Consider the following 19,012-nt stretch of genomic DNA (forward strand, 5'->3'; position numbering starts at 1 on the left):
ATTTTGAGATATAATGAAGGGATATGAGGACGGGATATGAGGTCGGGATATGAGGACGGGATGTAAGATTGAGATATGAGGTCAGGATATGGGGTTGAGATATGACAATAATATATGAGGACGTGATTTGAAGGCAAAAGCTTCTTCGTTTGTTCATTTCCCTTCCCAACAAGGATTGGGATGGAAAAACCGGGCAACGCTAGGTACTCAGCTAGCATATATATATATATATATATATATATATATATATATATATATATATACATATATGTGGTGATTGAAGGCTAGATAGAAGTCCTTCAGACTGGCTATAGATCGACTATAAGTAAAGGATTGTGTGCATAGCTGAATAGGCCGTATTTGGTCCTGCAGTACGATGGTGCTGACAACAAGTATGCAAAAACACTGAAATGTGATCATAGGTTATGTTTTTACTCAGTCTAAATGCCCATGTTTTCCAGCGGATTAAGTCCATTCCTTCATTTAAACCTGTCGGAGTCAGTGTGTTGAGTTTATATATCAAAAAAATTGTTTGAATCTGTTATGTACTTCTATAGGAATGTGCTCGATAGCTGTGAGTTGAAAGGCCAGGAAGTTATTATTGTGTTTTTCTGCAGTGTGCCTTAATACGCTATGAAACAAATATCCTTTTTGAACATTTAATCTGTGATTATTCATTCTAGTTCGCAATTGTTGTGTGGCCCACGTATTGCAGATTGCATTCACATTCTAGCCGATATATTGTGAATGTGGTGGAGCAGTCTATTTTATTTTTAATTTTGAATAATTCTCCTGTATTTTTCGCAACATTTACAGGTGTGACTGTTGCACCTGTAAGTCCCCAGGATTTCTGCATTTTTTGGGGGGGGCATTTATTGATGTAACATCTTTCAGCCTGCTGGGGGCAAGTTTGCTTTTGAGCATCTTGGCTCTCCGAAAGGTCATCTGAGGTAATTTTGGGACATGTTCCTTTAGGATGGGATCTTGTAAAAGGATTGCCCAGTGCTTCTCCAGGATTTGTTTTATGATATTGTGTCTTGTGGAATAAGTTGAGATAAAATTATGTTTGTAATCTGGTTGTGGTTTATTTCTATAACCTATTGTTTGGTTCTGTTTGATTCATTTTTTTTTTTTTTTTTGGGGGGGGGGGGGTCTCATATCTTCTTTCCCTGTAGCATAGGGTCCCACCAGGGCTCTTTAATACGCTGTCTTCACTATCTTCTTTGGATACCCCTTCTCTGTGAGCCTTGTGGTTATAATATGGCTCTGCTTAACATAGTCCTTTGTTTTTGTACAATTTCTTCACAGGCGATGGAATTGTCCATAAGGTAAGTTTACTTTCCATTTCATGTAATGGCAGCTGTTATAAGTTAATAGACTGTTGCAGTCTATCTTATTGAAATATATTTTGTTAATGATCTGTTCTCCTTCATTAGATAGCTCTAGATCCAGGTACTCCATAGTCTCGTCGCATCTACCGGTAAGTGTGATGTTATAGGCATTGTTGTTTAGATATTTTGCAAAGTTTAGGAATTCCTCTTTCGTGCCTTGCCATATAAACAGTAAATCATCAATATACCTTTTGTATCATTTTATTTTGTCTCCCATTGGTGATTATTATAAATGTGTTGTTGCTCATATGCCCACATGTATGGGTTTGAAAATGCTGGTGCGAAATGCGTACCAATGGCGGTCCCGTGTGTTTGTATGTTTTATTTTCAAATGTGAAATAGTTATGATAAAGAATGAAATCGATGCAATCAAAAATGAACTTTTTTGAAGATCGGTCATAGAGGGGTCTTTTTTTCCCCAAAACATGTTTGATTACATCAAGGCCTTGTTTGTCAGGAATGTTAGAGTAGAGTGCTGAAACATCAAGTGTTGCCCAAAGATAATCAGGTTGCCAGCTATGGGTCTTCAGTATTTCTATTAAAGGCTGGGTTCACACCACAATTTGTTAACTACGGTTCCCGTATACGGCTGGGAGGAGGGGGGCGGGGCATAATCGCAGCGCCCGCACTCAGCCGTATTCGGGAACCATATTTAATGCATGTCTATGAGCCTCCGGCTTCGTTTTCAGCCGTATGCGGTTTCCCGACCGCAGGCAAAAACGTGGTCGACCGCGTTTTTGCCTGCGGTCGGGAAACCGCATATGGCCGAAAACGAAGCCGACCGGAGGCTGCGGTTCACTCTGGTCGGCTCATAGACATGCATTAAATACGGTTCCCGAATACGACTGAGTGCGGGCGCCGTGATTAAGCCCCGTCCCCCCTCCTCCCAGCCGCATACGGGAACCGTAGTTAACAAAACGTGGTGTGAACCCAGCCAAAGATGGGGTATCCTTGAAATGGGAGTCCAATTCTACTATGTACTTTTGTAATAGAATGTCAATATCTTTGGACATACTTACTGGTGATGGAATTTATCCCTAATATAATGGGTCGTCCGGGTGTTTTTTTTGTACATTTATGTACCTTAGGAAGGTGGTAGAACAATGCTGTCTTCGGATTTTTCACTATGATGAACTCTTTATCTTGTTTAGTTAACATTCCTTTATCGAAGGCTTCTTGGACTAAGGTGATACAGGTCTCTTTGTATTTTATTGTCGGGTTGTATGTCAATGTTGTATAGTACTCCGGATCTTCAAGAATTTTGTAGGCTTCTTTTACATAATCCCTTTTCCTGAATTACAATTCCTCCAGACATGGACAGAGGTGTCAGCAGAGAGCACTGTGGTCAGACAGAAAGGAAATACAAAAAGAAAAGGACTTCCTTGGAGAATACAGCAGCTGATATGTACTAGAAGATTTATATTTTTAAATAGAGGTACTTTACAAATCTGCTTAACTTTCTGGCATCAGTTAATAATTTTTTTTTTCCAGTGGAGTACCCTTTAACCGTGAGGTCAAACTAAGATGTAATCTTGATACATTAGGTTGGCACCATTTAAACAATACCCAATTTGTATAGTTTGCCTAGTGTTTTGCTAATTTAAAAAAATTCTAGACTTTTTTAGAATTTTTCTTTTTCTTTTTCATTGCCATTTTCTGACCACTATAATTGTTTTTTACTTTTTTTTGGTTACTGGGCTCTATAAGGCCTAATTCTTTGCGCCGTGATCTGTAGTTTTTATCTGTACAATTGTTGTATCGATTGGACTTTTTGATCACTTTTTAATTCATTTTTTCTGGAGTATGATGTGATAAAAAAAAGCAATTCTGGGGTTTAGTATTTTTTTACGTTTACTGTACACCATTCACTGTACGAGATAAATAATGTTATATTTTAATGGTTAATAGAAAAGCACACGGCAATGCCAACTATGTTTACTTTTATTTTGATTACATATTTTTTTCATGGAATTTGGGAAAGGGGGGGGGTGAGTTGATGTTAATATGGAAGGGGTTAATGTATGTGTGTCAACCTCTTAAGGATGCAGGGCTTACAGGTACACCCTCGTTCCCTGGTACTTAAGGACGCAGGGATTACCTGTACACCCCGATGCCTTAAGCGGCTTGGAAGCGAGCACAGGAGATGCGTTTGCATCAAAGCAGTAAGTGTCGACTACTATCTGTAGCCAGACACTCACTGCTTATGGCAGTCAGCGGCGATCCCGCCGCTGTCCATTATTTAACCCTTTAGAAGTTGTGATCAATGCCGATCACAGCGTTTAAACTGAAAGGAAAAATCTGCGGTCGCTCAGAGAAGCTTGCCGAACCCCTGTGACATGAAGACAGAGTGCAAGTGTGTGTTAGTTCCATATGCAGAGGTAACAGTGTGTGGTAGTATTATATTTACAGGACACAGTGTATATATGGTAGTATTATATTTTTGAGTCCACAGTGTGTATTATATGTAATGTATATGTGTATGTATATTTACCAGCCTCATTAAATGACGTTGGTGGGCAGATCGGAGCTGCACTGAGGTTGGTGTCAGGAAGGAAGACAGAGTGGCAGTGTGTGTTAGTTTTATAAGCAGAGTTAGCAGTGGGTGGTAGTATTATATTTAAAGTGCGCAGTGTATAATAATATAATATTCTGAGGCCATAGTGTGCGGTAGTATTACATTCAGAGGGTGCAGTGTCTGGCAGTATATTCAGACGGTGCAGTATCTGGCAGTATTATAGTATTATATTCAGAGGGTGCAGTGTCTGGCAGTCCTCACTTGTTTATTTACTTAGGGTTTAAAACAGATAATTGTATTATTTTATCTATGCTATATATTGTACACTACAGTGGCATTTAAAAAAAACTAATGTAAGTCTTACTTACAAATGCTCTTCATATATCCATAGAAAATGCCTATGGGTGGTGCATATCAGTATGGGAAGAGCAATTTGGTATGGGTGGGGGTACATTGGCATGGGTGTGGTATACCTTGTGGGGGAGGAGCTTAGGGGCCTCCTCAGTAGGTCTCGCAGGGGGGGGGCAAATTTAGTGTTACCCCACTTGCTCATACCTGCATATTCCTGAATTGAATAGTGTTCCTGAACCAGCTCCAGTGAGGTGCATTGATCTGTGCCACCCACCCACAAAACATATTCAAGTGGCACCTATATTCCTATAGGGTCTGTGAAGACAGTAGTGATTTGTCACTATAATAGTGTTCCTGAACCAGCCGCAATAGCCAGTGAAGTGCAGTGATCTGTGCCACCAACCCACAAAGCATATTTAATTGGCACCTATATATACCTATAGGGCCTGTGAAGACAGTAGTGATTTCTGACTATAATAGTGTTCCTGAACCAGCTACAGTAGCCAGTGAAGTGCAGTGATCTGTGCCACCCACCCATAAAGCATATTCAATTGGCCCCTATATATACCTATAGGGCCTGTGAAGACAGTAGTGATTTCTGACTATAATAGTGTTACTGAACCAGCTACAGTAGCCAGTGAAGTGCAGTGATCTGTGCCACCCACCCACAAAGCATATTCAAGTTGCACCTATATACTGTATGCCTATAGGGCCTGTCAGCACAGTAGTGAATATAACAGTTTTCTGCAAACACCTTCGCTACAGTATTGCGCTGTCATCTCTAGGGGCTTATTTCATTGCCGGTTTGAGTTGAACCGAGCCGAACTGAACTCGTGATTTTCAAAAAGTTTGGGAAACCCTGCAAACCGAACTTTTCAATAGTTCACTCAACTCTAACTATTGTCTTTTATTACTCACTCTATTCTAATCATTAGGAAGTGGATTAACCCTCGGTTTCAGCATTTATTTCCATATGAGCAGCTTCACCTTGATTTGTAGTTGTGGTTGGTCAGGTTTCCCATTGTTTCTTGATAGGGTTTGTTCACACACCATATTTTCACTGGGAGTACAAAATGCCACAAAATACACTGCAGGAATTCCAGGGGTAAATTCAGATTTCTGTTTTGACCTAGTTTTTTATTGGCAGTCATGGATACTGTTTTTCCTATTTATTTTGTGCCCTTCATTTCAGATGCACCTTCCTGTTAAGGAAGTCAGAATAAATGACGTGTAACTTTTTTCTAGTATATTAAAAAATGTGCTATGGCGCATATTCCTATTAAAATCAATTGCCACATAATGCAAATGTTTTTCGGTATGTATTTTGTGCCCAAATCTGTGACGACAAAAAACTTAATGAATCCACTGTTCTTCGTGAACATCAGATGATTTAAAACACTTCCCAGACATGGAGCCGGTGAACCAGTATTTCTTGTTACATTATAACACATCAGCTTGTCTGACAGTCTCTGTACTGCAGCATCTCTCCATGTGTTCCCTATGTGATTTGTAACCAATAAAGGTTTTCTATGTAAACATATAAAGTCCTTATATGCGGGTGCTCAATGCTTTGTCAGGGAAAAGTATGCTGCTGACTCAGTACTAGTCAACAGCAACTCATTGTTTACTGCAATTAAATTAGAACACTTTTCAGCATGTGGCCCGCACCTTTGTCAGGTAAAATAGATACCACTCATGACACAAACTTAAATAGATATAAGTACTGCCCAAAAGATGCGTGCCAAAGCCTGGTGACGTCAATCAGGTTTGAGGTGGGTGAACAGTAATCCACAGAATAGTATTCAGAAATGACATTAAAACTCAGTTGTTAAGAGATGTCTATAAATATATTACCATATTTTTCGCCCTATAGGACGCACCGGTGTATAAGACGCACCCAATTTATAGGTGCAAAATCTAAAAAAATTAAGATTTTGAACCCAATAGTGGTCTTCAACCTGCGGACCTCCAGATGTTGCAAAACTACAACTCCCAGCATGCCCGAACAGCCGTTGGCTGTCCGGGCATGCTGGGAGTTGTAGTTTTGCAACATCTGGAGGTCCGCAGATTGAAGACCACTGCATAGGAGGTAATACTCACGTGTCCCCGCCGCTCCGGACCCGTCACCGCTGCCCTGGATGTTGCTCCATCGCTGTCGCTGTGTCCCCGTCGCTCCGGAACGTCTCTGCTGCCGGCCGGATATCCTCGCTCTCCGTCTCCGGCGCACGTACGCGACGACGTAATGACGAGGAAGGAGAGCGCCGGCCATACAGGGGATCCCTGAATGGAGAAGACACTGAGGAGGCAGATAAGGTCCCTCCCGGTGTCCTGTAAGCACTAACCCGGCTATTCAGTCGGGCTGTTCGGGACCACCGCGGTGAAATCGCGGCGGTCCCGAACAGCCCGACTGAACAGCCGGGTTAGTGTCACTTTCCCTTCAGACGCGGCGGTTAGCTTTGATCGCCGCGTCTGAAGGGTTAATACAGGGCATCACCGCGATCAGTGATGTCCTGTATTAGCCGCGGGTCCCGGCCGTTGATGGCCGCAGGGACCGCCGCAATAGGTGTGTATTCGCCGTATAAGACACACTGACTTTTTCCCACCAGTTTTGGGGAAGAAAAAGTGCGTCTTATACGGCAAAAAATACGGTAATTATAAAGTGTTAAAGCAAATATAAAAAGTTAACCCTGTTAACCCTATTAGTTTCCTTTGTATGTGTTCCAAAGCTCAACCTGACTTCTTCAAAAGCATCACATAACACAAGGGTTTTCCTATGAGATAACGTTGGCAGAAAAGTTGGTAAAACCAGATGTGTTGCACATACATATAGCTAAAGAAGTACAAATGCTTTTTTTTAAAGTAAAATTACCTACATCCTTGTACTGTTCCTCTAACACATGCATCTGATCACTTGATTTCCTGAAAAAACTGTGACCTTGCTATTGTCAGAACAAAGACTTTCCCACAATTCCCCTATGCTTGCATATGCAAGGAGCAATATGCAGGTGAACTGAGCATGCCTGACCATCTCAGTGGATGTCCTAAGGTGGTCGTAACCAAGGGCAACAGGACAAAACAAAACAGACACCTAGAGGATTAAGAAGAATAAATATATTTTTATCAGTACATTTTCAGAAATGCTCGTACATTGGAAATATGTTTAATTTCATATAAGGCCTATTTACCTTTCTTGTGACTCTCCGAATTCACATGCCTTTTTAAGATAGAATAGCAAAACAGTGAAATGCCTACAGGCATTTTGCAAACCTATTTGCTGTTTTGAAAGTGTTACATCATCGCTGATGGGAATGTGTATTAAGAGGTTAAAAACAGCAAAAAGTTAATTTCAAAAACACCTTTGTCTTTCAGGGGATAGGCAGAGTGAGGGTCTCCATATTGACCCCTCATATTGCTCCCCTTTCTATATTACCCCCTCATGTTGCTCCCCTTTCTATATTACCCCTCTCCTATTGCTCCCCTTTCTACATTATCCCCCTCATATTACTCTCTTTCTATATTATCCCCCTCATATTGCCCCGATCGTATATTAACCCCATAGTGCCCACTTTTGTATAATATCCCCCTCACATTGCCCCCATCGTATATTATGCCCCTCACACCATGAAAAAAATTGTAAATGAATAAAAAAGTCACTCACCTCTCCTTCGTTCCCCTGCAGCTGCTGTCACTCCTCTTCTCTCTGCTTCCTGTGAGGACAGCCTCTTGCCACACAGGAAGCCCGGGCTGGAGTGACAGGATGAAGTTGCTGGCCCCTACCTGTCACTCCAGCCGCAGGCACATATTGAAAGCTGTGTGCATCTTAAGTGCTGCCGGGCAGGAGCAGCAATGAAAGAAGCACCGTGTGAAATGCGCTTTTTCTTTTTAAAGCGGCGAGCAGGCGGGCAATAGGGCGGGAGAGGGGGGGGTGATGGACCAGCCTGGCAGGGGAAGAGATTTCTTTCAGGGGACAGAGCTGTACCCCCCATATAGAGGGATGCAGCCTATGCCTGGCGCAGAGGGCCCCTGTGCAAAAAATTTGCCTGGACCCCCACGCCATAAAATTGCACTGCAACTTACATTAATCTGCATTAGGTAGGCAGCAGTTCCCCCACATTAGGAAGCATAGATTCCCCACATTAGGTAGCATAGATTCCCCACATTAGGTAGCATAGCATAGTTTCCCCACATTAGGTAGTGTGGTTTCCTCACATTAGGTAGCATAGGTTCCCCACATTAGGTAGCATAGCATAGATTTCCCCACATTAGGTAGCATAGCATAGACTCCCCACATTAGGTAGCATAGCTTAGATTCCCCACATTAGGTAGCATAGCATAGATTCCCCACAATAGGTAGCATAGCATAGTTTCCCCACATTAGGTAGCATGGCATAGTTTCCCCACATTAGGTAGCATAGATTCCCCATATTAGGTAGCATAGCATTGATTCCCCACATTAGGTAGCATAGCGTAGCATAGTTTCCCCACATTAGGTAGCACACACACTCACACACACTCACTCACACTCACTTAATCACTCACACGGCCTGGGCTACTTACATCTGCCTGCAAGGAATTCCTGAAAGAGGTGCGCGCTGTAAGTGACGTCATCGCACATGCCACGCAGGACGTCTGCGTTTTGGCGCAGTGCTTGCAATGACGTCACTCACCGTGCGCACCTCCGCCAGCAAGTCCCCACAGGCAGATGTAAGTAGTAGTTCAGTGACGGGGCAAGACTGTTTCCCTGGTAGGGCCAGCCCAGCGTGTGACAGTGAGGGGGCCCGCCGACTTTTCTGACTGATTGACTGACTGTATGTAGTCAGTCAATTAGTCAGCGAGCAGTGTACAGTGGTGGGCCCCCAGCAGTCAGTGAATGACAGACACAGTCACTCACTGACAAGCTTAAAAAAAAAAAAAAAAAAAAAAAAAAAGGACAGGGCCGTCCGGGCCCCCTGAAGCCCTGGGTCCCTTACAGGGGTATGGGTTGTACCTCCCTGATGGTAGCCCTGCAAGGGGTTAATAAGGGGGGGGGGTGATTTGGCACAGGGGGAATAAAGTGGCACAGGGGGATCAGGGGGTTGAATGATGTGGCCCGCAGATATACATAAGTAGGAGACCACTGTTCGAATAGCACTTGCAAAGAGTATATAGGTGAAAGCACTCACCATACAGTAGCAAAGTCTTTATTGTAGAAATTGTTGCATACAGGACATCCACAGAGAGAGACAGTGAGGACGTGGGTGTACACGGGACAGACTGTTTCACGCGACACGCACGCTTACTCTAACCGGTGTCCGGGCTTGAGGAAGCGTGCGTGACGTGTGTAACAGTCTGTCCCATGTACACCCCTGTCCTCACTGTCTCTTCCTGCGGATGTCCTGTATGCACCGCTTTCTGCAATAAAGACTTTGCCACTGTATGGTGAGTGCCATCATCTATATACTCTTTGCAAGTGTTATATGTGATCTGCAGACAGAGCCCCACTGCAATATTTAGCAGGTGCGGACTTATCCAGTGGTTACCCATGTTTGCAGTGTGCATAGGCTCCTAGTGGTGCAAGTGCAAAGCGTTTTTCTTTTTAAAAAACTGTTTATACAGAGATCTTCTGCCTCTGTGCTTGGGCTGCTGCAGGGGGCTGGGAGCCTGGGCCCCTTACTGATGTATGGGCTGTACTCCCTGACGGCGGCCCTGCAGGAGTGGTTTGTCCCCTATTGGGAGTGTTTTGTCCCCTATAAGGTGTGTCTGTGTCTGCTATGGAAGTGTCCCCTATTTGGAGAGTGCAACTACATTAAGTCTTATGGGACTCTGCCAGGGAATTAAAAACTGGCCACTATTAGGAGGTCTCCCCTATTGGAAGGTGTCCGCTAAGGGAGATTTTACTGTATTCATGTTTCTCTCAATAACCTGTAGCTCCCCAGTGCCAGCAGAACATATCCAGCCCCAGACTATAATATTTTAAACAAAAAAATTCCAACCGGCAATGCCAATTATGTCTACTAGTATTTGACTGCATAGTGTGAGGACATGTAGTTATGGACTTATATCCCCTATCTTAAGGTGCAACTTGCTTGAACCAATAGCTATTTATACACAACACCACAAGTTGCATTCAATTATAAAATATATATCTATATTAAATGTCTTTTAAAAACTCAATAACATACAGCAAAAGATGTAAAATCAGACTCTGCACAGAAAAGCCAATGCCATACCGCAGAAACGTTATTACCAACACAGTGTATATCAGCAAGGGGAGTATATCACAAAAATGCATTAAAGAATTTAAAGTAACTACGTGGCTAATATAACGGAGGTAGTATATATAACTCACTATCTGAGGGCCAATGAACATAGGCCTACTAACTCCTATATACCACCCATATTAAATAATGCATTATAGGAGTTAGTAGGAGTTGGTGTATAGGAGTTAGTAGGCCTGTGTTCATTGGCCCTCAGATAGTGAGTTATATATACTACCTCCGTTATATTAGCCACGTAGTTACTTTAAATTCTTTAATGCATTTTTGTGATATACTCCCCTTGCTGATATACACTTTGATGGTAATACCGTTTCTGCGGTATGGCATCGGCTTTTCTGTGCAGAGTCTGATTTTACATCTTTTGCTGTATGTTATTGAGTTTTTAAAAGACATGTAATAAAGATATATATTTTATAATTGAATGCAACTTCTGGTGTTGTGTATAAATACCCAGACTATAATACTCTGAACACCATGCTTGACTGTAGGCAAGACACACTTGTCTTTGAACTCCTCACCATGTTGCCTTTACACACACGCTTGACACCAGATAAGTTTATCTTGGTGTCCACAGGGCATGCTTCCAGTAGTCCATGTCCTTAGTCCATACACCCTGAGAAGCACCATGATGGACAAGGTCTGTCATGGGTCGCAAAAGAAAGGGGTCAAAAATCTTCTTAGGGCGGCAATGTGCTACCCCTGTGAAGGTGCCACCTGGGTCCAATGGACCCAGCGGGACCCACAGTAGGGCTGGCCCTGCCGCATTCATATGTCTATTTACCAACGCATACATTTATTTACTGCCACATTCATATGTCTATTTATATGTATATTTACCTCTTGATTTGACGCTGAGCACAAGCACACAACTTCTTAAATTGACCATGGCCAAGGCCAGTTATGAGTGGAACTTGTCCTGTGAAACCGCGGTGTGGTCTTGCACACTGTGCAGCAGCTGAATTTCAGAGTCTTGGCAACCTACTATAGCCTATGCCATCTTTATGTAGAGAAGAGGGTTTATTTAAAAGACATTGCCATGAGGTGTCATGTTAAACTTCCAGTAACCAGTATTAGACAGTGTGAGAGCAAATTTAAGACACCTGCTCCCCATTTACACCTAAGACCTTGTAACACTTATGAGTCACATGACACCTGTGGGTAAAAATGGACCCAATTTGGACAATTCCATTTAGGGTATGCTAACTTTTGTTTCCAAGGTTTAGACACGAATGGCTGTGTGTTGAGTTATTCTGAAGGGACCCAACACTAAACACTGTCATACAGGCTGTGCACCCACTACTTTACATTGGTGCAGAGTGCCATTTCTTCAGTGTTGTCACATTGAAAGATATGATAAAATATTTACAAAAACGTGAGGGTTGGACTCAGTTATGTACATTGCATTATCTCACCCTTATTGTATAACTTGAAATACCAATGAATCTTTAATTCCCATGAGGTTTCTCATACCATCCACCCTACCATATAATTATGGACAGTTGTCTTCATAGTAATATATGAGCGAGTCACATCTTACATATATTGTTTGAAGTTCTAAAATGTTGATACATGGAATACCAACCTATATGCAATATTTTATAACTTGTTCTGATGAATGTAAACGGGTAACTGTTTTATGTATTCATTATGATTAATTTCAGTGTTACCTCATTCAGAGGAGGATATTGTATTTGTGTTTTTCTGTCTGCATTCCAAATGTTAAGACTGGACGCCTCCACAAACTTTGAGCACCTCACAGCACTTACCTGTGATTCTGTAAGTTTGATTGAGTAAAACCAAAGAAGGTCTGGATGCCTCCACAATCATGTCATCTTCCATCAAGTGCAATATATTGGTGTCTAATAGTAGTATTACCTCTAGTTTCATAGTTTGGACTCCATATGTCATCGTACATGTTTCATACACATAGCTCTGCCAGTAGGGCCTTACAGGGGAAGTTTTTTACCCCCACCTACTACAATGGACAATACGTGGTTCCCTTCCACCTTTTCAAGGAAAGTGTAACTATTCTTAAAAAGGGTGGCCCCACACAGGAACCAATCCCTATTTCCACCTAAAAACCCTGGGAAATGGCATTGTTTGCAGGTGGAAATAGGGAGAGGTTCCTGTGTGGGTCCGCCCTTTTAAAGGCGAGCAACAGTTGTCAAGAAGGGAATTAATAATGCGAGAGTAGGGCCTTACAGCGGAAGTTTTTACCCCACCGCTAACAATGTACCATACTTTGTTCCCTTCCACCTTTTAGAGGTCTTTGCATCACATCAATACTTGGTGGTGTAGTTGGCACATGGTGTTTTTTGCACACCTTTCCTTTTGTTTGATTTAAAATAAAAATTGGTCCATATATTTTATCTTAAGAATATTATAAAAAAGTTAAGATTTATGTATTGCATGTCCTCAATACTTACTTGTGCACACTAACACTTTTCAAAAAGAGACCGTTTTATTCTGCCTACCTGCCTCAGCTGCTATTCTGATCCTCCCACTTGCCTGATGCCAAGTTCTCCTTTTTTCACCCTCCTTCATCACCAGGTACTGGTATTGCCACCCACCGCCCCACTATGTCACCGGGTCACTTTCAGGATTCCTAATGCTGCTGATGCCACCTCCAAGCTGTCTCATACTGCCACCATATGTTCTCCTCATGCTGATGCCAGCTCCAGGCCATCTCATTCTGCCACCATATGTTCTCCTAATGCTGCTGTCACCTCTAGGCTTTCTCATTTTGCTACGATATGGTCTCCTCATGCTTCCGCCAACTCCAGGCTGTGTCATTCAAACACTATATGGTCTACTCATGCTGCCGCCAATTCCAGACTGTGTCATTCAGCCACAATATGGTCTCCTCATGCTGCCACCAACTCCAGGCAGTGCTATTCAGCCACTACATGGTCTCCTCATGCTGCCGCCACCTCCCCACTGTGTCATTCAGCCACTATTTGGTCTACTCATGCTGCCACCACCTCCATGCTGTGTCATTCAGCCACTATATGGTCTCCTCATACTCCAGGCTCTGTCATTGTGCCGCTCTGCGAGAGTGATTCTAAAAGCGACGCCTCTAATCTGCATGTCATACTGAATAACAGTATTATTTCACTAACCCAGCACACACCCTATGCGTGTTACAGCAAGGCAAAGTGTTCTACACCCCTATTGAGGCTCTCTGTAGGCCAGAAATAGCCGTTTTTAATACAGATTTGCTGCAAATACATTCGGAACAAACCACATTTTTTCGAAAAATTTCTTGAATTGTCCGATACCTAATTTTTCAAAAAATTGCTCATCTCTAGCCATATGAACTGGCTCAGGTTGTACAAACAAATGTGCTGTGTTATCTTTTTCCCATTTCTCCTTGGCATATGTCGCTCTGCTCTGCAGTTAGTGTACACGTGTCTGTCACCTGGGCACAATTATGTAACACTGTCTAATGAACCCAATTTATGTGACAGGGGATTATGACAACTTCTGTGTGTGTGGTGCATGGCCTGTATCCTAATCCTCAGTTTCCCATGTAGATTTGCGGTGGGATGCATAATGCTAATTTAGTATAGACATTCTGATATTTACGGATGACCAAATGACATCTGGCAACATATTTTACAATACAAAGTATGTATTGTAGGACATAATCTCATGTAAGATATATATCTCATTCACTGTTAGGATTCCCATACTTTACATGCCATGAAAGGTTCACTTATTCAATAAGAAATCAAAAGTTATTTCTATCAAACTTTTAACAACATTTTAACTTTTTTAAACATTTTAACAGGTCACGTTACATTTTAACATAGGACCCCTAATTTGATAGCAGCTTTACACGTCTTGCATCCATTGAACATGTGAGTTTTTGGACAGTATGTGCTTGAATTTGCTTGCAAGATGTCAAAATAGCCTCCCAGAGCTGCTGTTTGGATGTAAACTGCCTCCCACCCTCATAGGATTGAGGTCAGGGGAGGATGGAGGGCACACCCTGACTTTCTCTGCTTTTAACCCCATAGCAGCCATTGATGCAGAGGTATTCTTTGCAGCATGAGATGGTGCATTGTCATGCATGAAGATGATTTTATTATGGAAAGCATAGTTCTTTTATTCTGTACCAGGGAAGAAAGTGTTCAATCAGAAACTCCACACACTTTGCAGAGGTCATCTTTACACCTTCGGGGACCCTAAACATCTTATCCCCTATCCTTTCTAGGAATGGAGTACCCCTTTGAAGGAATTCAATTTGTTTAGTCTAGAGAAGAGATGTTTAAGAGGATATGATAAACATATTTAAGTTTTTAAATGGCCCATACAATAAATGTGGGGAATAATTGTTCCAGGTAAAACCGCCTTAAAAGACAAGGGGGCACTCCCTCTGTCTGGAGAAAAAAAAGGTTTAGTCTAAAGGGGCGACAAGCCTTCTTTACCATAAGAACTGGGAATTTATGGAACAGTCTACCTCAGGAACTGGTCACAGCAGGAACAGTTTAGGACTTCAAAACAGGGTCAAATACATTCCTAGGACAAAATAACATAAATGGTAATGCAGAAATATAGAATCCCTTCCCCTTCAAGCACCCATATCCCTTCCCCTTACCTCCTTGTTTGAACTCAAAGGATATATGTCTTTTTCAATGGTACTATGTAACTATGTACATAAGTTTACTCCAAAAAACATCCTGTAGGGAACAACCACTACAAGGTAAATGGCAGTTAGTAATGCAACATTAAATCTCTCCCCCAAAATAAAAATACTAGCCAAAGACAGTAAATGTAATCATACAGACAAAGGGGCAGATTTATCAAAACTGGTCCAAAGGAAAAGTTGCTGAGTTGCCCATAGCAACCCATAACATCGCTTCTTTCATTTTTGAAAAGGCCTCTGGAAAATGAAAGAAGCGATCTGATTGGTTGCTATGGGCAACTCGGCAACTTTTCCTTTGGACAGGTTTTGATAAATCTCCCCAAAAGTCTTTATCAGAAATAGTGCAGAGAATTAAAACATACATAACATAATGGTGGCACAGTAAGATAAAACTATGGAAGGCATATGCCAGGGCAGGCTATAACTAGATGTATAAATAATCAAATATTGGATCATTCATGCTAAAAATAAGTGTAAAGATCATAAGTGAACGTAATGGAAATTATAGCAGAATGTAACAAACAGATAATAACCAGTACCAAATGATATAAGAAGCCTTACCCAGGGACATGTCCCTGGGTAAGGCTTCTTATATCATTTGGTACTGGTTATTATCTGTTTGTTACACTCTGCTATAATTTCTATTACGTTCACTTATGATCTTTACACTTATTTTAGCATGAATGATCCAATCTTTGTGTGATAACCTGGGGGATGTAGGGTATGGGGAGTGTAGCTGTGCGGTAATTAAAGGGTGCTTGTTAACCCTTGCTATTCGTGATGCCAGGGTGAGGGCTCCTCAGTAATGCTTGTCCTACCGCCACCCTTCCCAAGAGCGATAGGGAGGTAGATATTAATAGATTGTCCACAACCGGAAAGTTTTCTGAAACAGGATTAACTTTTACTGAAGATTTTCTGTAAGCTTCAATAACAGAACAGTCTCTATGCATGCAACTGCTTTCTTTGGATTTCGGGGCTTCTCCTGGATTTAGGGGATTTAGTAGCGGTCCAGTAGTGACGCTAGCATTAGCGGGGGTAGTTTAGAACTCACGGTTTTAGTTCAGCTGAGGCCGGTAGGTTTTCAGGCCTTGGGTGTCTTTGAAAGTTGCGCAGATCCGTCCTGCTAGTCCGGCATCCACGAGAGCAGCAACCCAAGAGAGCGATTATTGGCTACAGCTCCCTTATATGGGCAGGGGCTGGACTAGTGCTAATTGGTCCATATTGATGTCAATCACCATTACAAAGGCTTGTGGGTAACATGTGACCCAAGAACCTCCAAAGGTCCTCTAACATACCATAGAGTATATTAACATGGTCACATGACCGAAGGTCCTGCGACGCTGAACAAGGTAAGTACTATACATTATTACAAAATATATATTATTATTATTAAACATATACAGGTATTAACATTAGAGAATTAGACTTTAAGAGAGGCGACTAGGGGCTGTCCCACCTGAGGAACCCTACCTTAATGTAGTTACTCTGACTTTGGGGACCTCTACACTAGGTACGGTATGCAATACGGTACCGGGACACCACAATTGATTATTTATACATCTAGTTATAGCCTGCCTTGGCATATGCCTTCCATGGTATTATCTTACTGTGCCACCATTATTTTATGTATGTTTTAATTTTCTGTACTATTTCTAATAAAGACTTTGCCTATATGATTACATTTACTGTCTTTGGCGTGTATGTACACAAGTGCTGGAATATTCCCCCACATTCTTTTATTTTTGCAGTGTATAGTAGTAGCAGGAGCACTGTAAATGCCACATATGGGCCCCAGACTGCATGGTGCTTATAATAAGGCACTGCTTTACATAGTAATTTGTAACATGTATGACAGTATACCATACAAGGAGCATTGACATGAAGCTGTGCACCGGCACTATTCAGCATCATGCAAGTCATTTTAGGGCTAATTTCATAGAAACCTAGTTACTCTTATGTTCATACAGTATGTGTATGTAGTGTTGTATGCACCTAATGTTGCCATATCAATTTATAACTTGACTAATAGAAGCAGGTTGTATCTGGATATAGCTGGATTATAGATTTTACAGTAGATATTGATGCTATGTCTATATAGAATCAGCCATTGTATATGCATGTTTGACAACCAGACACTGTTTTTCAAGTTTTTCCAGATGTGTCACGGTGGCAGCCAAAAAAGTTGTTTGCACCAGCAGCTATACAGAAATATAATTATCACATAGTCTCTCCCAACTTCCTCCTAGGCCACTCCACCCTCTTGTTTTCCTCTTCAATTTAAATTTCAAAACAGTCCCATATTTGAGAAGGATGACTGTGTCACATATGACATGTATGTGATATGGTTAGTATAACCACAAGTCAAATGATGTCATGCATAATGCGATAACTATCTTTGGAGATAAGCCAATGATTATGTATAAAGGTGTATGATGATCTAATTACTAATGTCTTTTGTTTTATTATACCAATTAGGTGAAATAATTTCCTTTGATTTTATTCAAATGAATTTGTCTAGGTTGATTTATATGGCTGACATGGAGGCTAAAGACATGATTATGGAATAAAGGATGTTTTAGTAAAGCTGTGCCAGGTTATAACTATAAGCTTTCTTGCCCTTGTGTGCAGACAGTTTTGTCATAGTGATACTAAGCCTTATAGCAAGAAATCAGAATACAGATATAGGGGAAAGTGGCGTTGCTAAGGGGGTGCAGGGGGTGCGGACCGCACTGGGTGACACCACCAAGCAGGAAATAATCATCCCGGTGTCACCCCATCCACCAGTCACTGCATCTGCCTCCTCCAAAGGGCAGATGCAGTGCAGTATAATAGTAGAGCCACAGGAGCTGTCAGCTCCCTGCTCTACTATTTACTCTCATAGGCTGCATGCTCATGCTTATTTATTAATGATATAGAGGATGGGATTATCAGCTTTGTTTCTATCTTTGCAGACAACACCAAGCTTTGTAGCACAGTATAGTCTATGGAAGATGTGCATAAGTTACAAGCCAACTTAGACTTACTCAGCATCTGGGCATCCACTTGGCAGATGAGGTTCAATGTGGATAAATTTAAAGGGGTATTCCGGCGCAAAACATCTTATTCCCTATCAAAAGGATAGGGGATAAGATGTTAGATCGTGGGGATCCCGCTGCTGGGGACCCCGCGATTACCGGTGCCGCACCCGGGTCATCCGTGCACGGAGCAAACTCTGCTCCGTGCTGGATGACTGGTGACTTCAGCCGCTACGCCCCCTTCATTCACATCTATGGGAGGAGGCATAATGGCTATGTACTAGCTGTCACGCCCCTTCTCATAGACATGAATGAAGGGGGCATGTTGTGACGTCAAGGACACAGGAGCTCCATGCTTCCGTGTTCTGGACGCCACTGCTGCAGGCCTGGAGATCGCGGGGGTCCCTAGCAGCAGGACCCCAGCGATCTAACATCTTATCACCTATCCTTTTGATAGGGGATAAAATGTTTTGCTCCAGAGTACCCCTTTAAGGTTATGCATGAGGGCACTTATAACCTGCATGCAACATATGTCTTAGGGGGGTTAGCTGGGAGAGTCACCGGTAGAAAAATATCTGGATGTTCTTGTAGATAATAGACTACAGAATAGCATGCAATGTCAGACAGCTGCTTCTCAAACCAGCAGGATATTGTCATGTATACGCGGCTCTGCTATTTACTCTCATAGGCTGCATGCTCTTTAGCTCTGCAGCCTATGATCCTGTGTGAGATCCCCCCTGCAGGCCGGCACAATGATATGGTGTAATTGCGCCGGCCCGAGGATCCTGGCCCTGCGTCTCTTAGGCTGCAGAGCTAAAGAGAAGAGAAGAGCTGGA

At 42.2% G+C, this 19,012-nt stretch overlaps 2 protein-coding genes across 3 annotated transcripts in view; one reads left to right on the forward strand and one right to left on the reverse strand.

Moving 5' to 3' along the window:
* ENDOU (endonuclease, poly(U) specific) overlaps positions 1-19,012 on the reverse strand; it is a 72,330-nt gene that overhangs the window by 45,813 nt on the left and 7,505 nt on the right. The window contains exon 1 of one of the 2 annotated variants that reach the window (XM_056562763.1): positions 7,127-7,179. The exons of the other annotated variant lie outside the window; for it this stretch is intronic. Coding sequence (XP_056418738.1) covers positions 7,127-7,160 — 34 coding nt within the window. The 5' untranslated portion in view covers positions 7,161-7,179. Of the gene's footprint in view, positions 1-7,126; positions 7,180-19,012 lie in introns of those variants that run through there. 2 annotated transcript variants of the gene reach the window in all.
* Positions 1-19,012, forward strand: part of TESPA1 (thymocyte expressed, positive selection associated 1) — a 91,052-nt gene that overhangs the window by 16,386 nt on the left and 55,654 nt on the right. The gene's annotated exons all lie outside the window — the stretch shown is intronic.

The sequence above is a fragment of the Hyla sarda genome, chromosome 2 (genome assembly GCF_029499605.1).
Source record: "Hyla sarda isolate aHylSar1 chromosome 2, aHylSar1.hap1, whole genome shotgun sequence".
Taxonomy (NCBI): Eukaryota; Metazoa; Chordata; class Amphibia; order Anura; family Hylidae; genus Hyla; species Hyla sarda.